At 48.2% G+C, this 6,255-nt stretch overlaps 1 protein-coding gene across 1 annotated transcript in view; it reads left to right on the top strand.

Annotated features, from left to right (window-relative positions):
- Positions 1-5,673, top strand: part of LOC107115224 (hydroperoxide isomerase ALOXE3-like) — a 33,504-nt gene extending 27,831 nt beyond the window's left edge. Inside the window, exons 11-14 of the mRNA XM_015416876.1 lie at positions 250-371; positions 631-692; positions 1,740-1,910; positions 4,354-5,673. Coding sequence (XP_015272362.1) covers positions 250-371; positions 631-692; positions 1,740-1,910; positions 4,354-4,533 — 535 coding nt within the window. The 3' untranslated portion in view covers positions 4,534-5,673. The remainder of the gene's footprint in view (positions 1-249; positions 372-630; positions 693-1,739; positions 1,911-4,353) is intronic.
- Positions 5,674-6,255: the final 582 nt, after the last annotated feature.

A 6,255-nucleotide genomic window follows, 5' to 3' on the forward strand; every position in this document is an offset into this window, starting at 1 on the left:
CCCCCAAGAGCCAGCAATCCAAAACAGTCCAGTGGAGCCTGAGCGGTGGGTGTTGCCTCCTGACACACTTCCGGTGATGTCAGGGGGTGTGGCATATGCAAATGAGTTATGCTAATGAGTTATACTAATGAGCTCCTGCACCTCTTTTTCTACGAAATGACTCCTGGGAAGAAGTATACACTCAGGCTCTCTCTATTCTCCCAGGTTGATTGTCCCTTCTCTCTCCCATCCCTTATCTCATCCCTACAGCTTCGTCTCCGGAATCGTCTGTCTTTATTACCCGGAGGATATTTCTGTGAGGGAGGACCCAGAGCTCCAGGCCTGGGTGGCCGAGATTTTTAACAAGGGCCCTCTTGGGAGAGAGTCCTCCGGTAAGATCCATTTTTATCCACCCTAAACCTTCCCCCCCCCAAAAAAAGCTATCCAGAATTGTCTATAGTCATTGGTGGGAGGCAGGCCCATAGCCAGGATTTTTTAAATTCGGGGAGGGGGGCTTTAAATAAGTTGGGGGACACCCTGCACACACACCCCAAGGGAGCACCACAAATAAATTAAAAAATTGGAAGTTGGGGGAGGCTGGGCTGGATGGGAAGTTGGGGGGCGTTGGCAGTAAGACGGGGGGGGGGGCAGGCCCCGAGATGCCCCATTGTAGCTATGGACCTGGTAGGAGGGGTGGGGGCAACAATGGCCAGGTTAGAGGCTTCCTTGTTTGTTCCCCAGCCCCTTTTCTCGTCACTTTATGGTTTTCACCCCCAGCCTGAGAGCCAAAATACAGACTCTGTGTGACACGAGTCAGGTCCTGGGTGCCCAACCTGACAAGTAGACATGGTTGGGAGGACTCTCCTTCAAAGTGCCCCGTTGCACTGCCAGCTTCCCCTCCCACACTGTTTTTGCCAGCAGAAATGGCCTTGTTCCTCTGAACTGTTTCCTCACCACAAAATTATGGATTTTGTGAGTTCAAAGGCATCTGCATCTTCTGTAAGAGGGTCTCTGTCCCCCGTGGCATTGCCAATTCAGCTGCCCCTGTGGCAATCTCACGCCTTTTCTGAGGGCAGAATGAGAGCCAGTTTGGTGTCGTGGTTAAGTGCGCGGACTCTGATCTGGGAGAACCGGGTTTGATTCCCCACTCATGCACTTGCAGCTGCTGGATGACCTTGGGCAAGCCGTAGTTCTGTCAGAGCTGTTATTGAAAGAGCAGTTCTTGAAAGAGCTCTCTCAGCCCCACCTCCCTCACAGGGTGTCTACTGTGGGGAAGGGAAAGGAGATTGTCAACCGCTCTGAGACTCCTTTGGGTAATGAAGGGCAGGGTATAAATTGGTGTGGTGGTCTAATCTGGGAGAACCGGGTTTGATTCCCCACTCCTCCACTTGCAGCTGCTGGATGACCTTGGGCAAGCCATAGTTCTGTCACAGCTGTTCTCTCAAGGAAAGTTCTCTCAGAGCTCTCTCAGCCCCACCTACCTCCCAAGGGTGTCTGTCGTGGGGAGGGGAAGGGAAAGGGATTTTGTAAGCCGCTCTGAGACGCCGAGTGAAGGGCAGGGTATAAATCCAATCTCTTCTTCGTCTTCTTTTTCATGACGTGGCGACAGTATTTTGACGTTTCTGACGTTTCTGAATGCTTATCTACAGTGCTCTCAATTAAACATCGCAAGAACCTAGCTGCATTTACACATAATGTGGGGCGGTAACGTGGCATTATATTTCTGTTTCCCCTAATCCCCACCCTCCCTTATTCTCTAGTTTGACTTTGGAGCTTGGATGCCCAACTACCCCTCATCTATGCGAAAGCCACCCCCTAAGACCAAGGGTAGCGCAACTTTTGGGAGCATCCTAGACACCTTGCCGGATGTCAGCACAACCTGTCGATCGTTGCTAATCCTCTGGCTACTCAGCAAAGAACCAGGAGACAGGGTAAGAATGAACTTGGAAGGAAGGGACCCGGAGGGGTATCTGAAGGACCGTTTTGTCTCATACATGCCTTCCTGGGGAAACTAAGGTCACAGAGAGAGGCCTTCTTGACTTGCCGTCGACCAAAGAAGCTGGTCTGACTGGTACACGAGGGGATGCCTCCCCCCATGATTATGGAACAACCTCCCCACGGAGGTGCGCCTGGCCCCCTCACTCTTGATCTTTAGGAGGCAGCTAAAGGCTATTTTAAGGAGCTGCGGTGGCTCAAGTGGTTAAGACGCTGAACTGCAGGCTATGGAAGGTCAGTAGTTCAGCAGTTCGAGACCCGAGTGTGCCGCATGACGGAGTGAGCTCCCGTCTCTAGTTCCAGCTCCTGCCAACCTAGCAGTTCGAAAGCAAGAAATTGCAAGTAGATAAATAGGGACCACTTTGGTGGGAAGGTAACAGCATTCCGTGCGCCTTGGTGTTTAGTCATGCCGACCACATGACCACGGAAACGTCTTCGGACAGCGCTGGCTCTTCGGCTTTGAAACGGAGATGAGCACCGCAACCCCAGAGTCGGACTTGACTGGCTTTCGAGCAAGGGAACCTTTACCTTTACCTTTAAAGGCCATTTTATTCACAGCAGCATTTGATTAGTTCTTCTGTTTAGCAGCAGTTTTAAATTTACTGATTTTAACTAGTGGTTTTAATGTATTATTATTATATTATATGGAAACATTCCATATACAATTATTATATGGAAACAATCCATATACAATTATTATATGGAAACAATCCACATACAAAAGAACCTCCTCAGGAAAGCTCCTCCATTAGCATGTCCACAGCCTGGGGAACTCCTACAAGACAATGACTCAGCCCTACCCCACCTGCCTGAGTAGATATAAATTACCTGCCTACCATTTTTCTTCTCACCTTGACACAGAGAGTACTCTGTCTTTCTGTGTTATACCTCTGAGGATGCCAGTCACAGTTACTGGTGAAATGTCAGGTCCTACAATGCCAAGACCACGGCCAGACAACCCGGAAAATCGACAACAGCTATTGTATTATTGTTTACATTGTAAGCCACCTTGAGCTCCTATAAGGTAGAAAGGAAGTTAACAAATGTTTTAAATAAACAAGATGAGAAACTGGGCTGGATCTACACATTACTGAAGATCCAAGCTCTTGTCTGGAGTGAGAAATGCCAGAAATCTTCTAGCTACAAGTGCAACAAATGTGAGCTTCCACTTCAAAAAGTGGTGGGGGAACCTTGCTCTTTTATTGTATCCATATCATACCTTTCCTTCAAGGAGTAGGAAAGAGTAAAAGTCTAGTAGCTCCTTAAAGACTAACAGAATTTGTAGTAGGGTATGAGATTTCATGAGTCACTGCTATCTGAAGAAGTGAGCAGTGACTCACGGAAGCTCATACCCTACCACAAATTTGGTTAGTCTTTACTGGACTCTTACCTTTTCCTAGTGCTATAGACTAATACAGCTACCCTTCTTGATCTATCTTCCTTCAAGCAGAACTAGCTGAGTCTCACCAACAGCATAGGTAAAGGCAGGGGTCGTTTCGTAGAAAAAGAGCTAGGGGAACTCATTAGCATAACTCATTAGCATATGCCACACCCCCTGACATCAGGGGCCCGGCGGTGGACCTGCAAGGCCAGTGGGAGTGCGAGGAAGCCCCGCCAAGGCCCTCCCTGGCCCCAGGCAGGCAGGGGTGGGGAGAGGCGGGGAGGAAGCAACTTACCCTCCCTCTTCTCCTGCCTCCTCCTGGCTGAATGAGGGCTGGAAGCGGGGCGGCTGGAAGCAGGGGGTGGGGCTTCGTCATGTGCCCCACCCCCAACACCTCACCCAGGGGAACTGCAATCCCCCGCGATCCCCCCCGAATCGACCTCTGGGTAAAGGTAAAGGTCTCCATTGCTCGAAAGCCAGTCAAATCCGACTCTAGGGATGCGGTGCTCATCTCCGTTTCCAAGCTGAAGAGTCGGCGCTGTCCAAAGATGTTTCCGTGGTCATGTGGCTGGCATGACTAAATGCCGAGGCACACAGAACACTGTTACCTTCCCACTGAAGTGGTACCTATTTATCGACTTGCAGTTTCTTGCTTTCGAACTGCTAGGTTGGCAGGACAGCATAGAAAGGCCTAATTTCACGGCCACTGCTCTTGCTATTTCAAAGTTGCCTGATCTGATTTCGAAAGTTGTCTGCTTCCATTGAAATATACCCATTTCAGTTTAATTTCTCCCTTGTGAACCTGTGAGTGTTTGTTTCTGCACCGATGTTTCATTCCTTAAGCCGAATTCTCCCCAAATTTTTCAATATTTTTAAAAATCATGTATAAATGATATAAAATGCCATAAAAAGAAACAAAGGAATCCTTAATGAAAATGAGACAACCCCAAATCAGGGATGGAGACGAGGTACAAAAGTTTCTCTTCTTCTCTTTCCAGAGGCCCCTGGGTTGCTACCCTGCGGAACATTTCACAGAAGAAGAACCAAAGCAGATCATTGCAGCTTTTCAGAACCGCCTGGCCCAGATCTCCAAAGAAATTGAGGAGAGGAACAAGCGCTTGCCCCTCCCCTACAACTACCTCAACCCGCCAGAAATAGAGAACAGCACATCGATATAATTGTGCAGACTCCAAGCCTAACCCACAAAGAGGCTCCTCGAAGTTGGGAAGGCCTCAAGGGGTGGGGACATCACGTGACGGAAACACCTCAAATGATGGAAGCCAAGATGGCGGGAGAAAATTGTTATGGGGCTCCCAAGAGACACAACTTCTAAAGGGCCAACGTTCCCTGACTGTCAGTTTGTGTACTGTATAGTATTTATTTGTTTGGGGGTTAAAATGTTCCTCAGACTAACAAAATATCTCAGGATTCAGGTGCCAAAATGGAAAACAGGCCTTTGCCAAGTGACAAAGAAAGCCAGCTTGGTCAGTGTGGGGAAATGGCCACGCAAGCCCCGTTTCCGCCCATGTGGGAGTTCCATAACTGCCCCAGGTCTCTGCTTGGCACGGGCTCTCTCCTGCTTTCTTCCATTGTAACCTGCTTCTCTTGGGCAGCCACCAACTGGTCATTACGAGTATCTCCTGAAGCACTAGTACCCCAGCACTCTTCACTGTGTTGCTCTTTAAAGGCTCCGCCTCAGTTTTGCTTCTGCTGTAGCAGGGACGAACAAACACACTTGTGTGCTATGTTGCTGAAAGGATCAGCAGCCAACCCCTCCCCTGGTTTTTTTCCCCCTCTATAAGCATTACCAAATAGGGTTTGATGTGCATCACAAGCCACATCAACATTCAAAATGTAAAGACATTTAATAAAGAAAAAATGCACACACAGCATCCTGAAATTATAATGGAACGAGCAAAGATTAAAAAAAAAAGCAATTCAAACGTAGTCCTCTAATCCTAACACTTTGCATATTCTACAAGATGACAATATTAGTAAAGGCTGTTTAATGTTTGAAGTTACAAGTATTTAAATATGTTCCTGTGATGGAACAGGCCTGCTCTGGCCTGCAGGCCCTGTTCTACCTTCCCCTCCAAGGTCTTCCCAAAATGGTGAGAGGCTTTCCTTTCTCTCTCAGGTAACCACTGCCACCACCTGAACTTTGTAACGAATTTCCCACTGGGAGAGTCAGGACTCCCAGCTTCTCTTCCAAGATCTGAGGCCTCTCCTCTGTGTCTCCAGCTGCCCAGCGATGGGGCACCATGGAGACTTACTCCTTGTGCACCCCTGGAGGAATAGCCACTTGCCAACTGACTGCCTTCCCCCTGGTGCTCCTTTTTAAATAGCATGTCCAAAATGGTAGAGGTCTGTGTGGTACATACAACTTCTACCAGCAACAAAAGTATTTATTAAAAAGAAAATGTTCACAATCAGACTTTTAGCACAGCACCAGATTGAGCAAGGGATTAAAAAGAAATGGGTTAAACACAAATCTTCTGTCCCTCTCTCTATACATGCCCTATCAGATGTTAAAATATAGGACAGGCTCCTTAATTTAGGAAGTTATAGATATCTACATAGTTCTATTACCTTGAAGCTTCTTTCAGTTCTCCAGGCTAATGGCTGCCTCCTTCAGACCTCAATTAAGAGTTCTGTCTGCTCTGATGGACTCAGCACAAAATTCCTTGCTTCCAGAAGTTTTGTCACCTCTCCTCCCCCCCAACCCAGTCAGGCCAGGTCAAGGAGTTTTTCTTGGTGTCTCCAGAAATTTCCTCCCTGAAGTGTCTTTAGTATTTAATGCCTCCAAATCTCTGTTCCCTGCTTGGGGGGGCGGGACGGGACTTGACCATCCTGTCTAGACCTATTAGCATTTGTGTGAAGGTGGGCTGAGGTAAGTCTGG

This window comes from Gekko japonicus, unplaced genomic scaffold, assembly GCF_001447785.1.
Source record: "Gekko japonicus isolate JY-2015 unplaced genomic scaffold, Gekko_japonicus_V1.1 scaffold3040, whole genome shotgun sequence".
NCBI lineage: Eukaryota > Metazoa > Chordata > Lepidosauria > Squamata > Gekkonidae > Gekko > Gekko japonicus.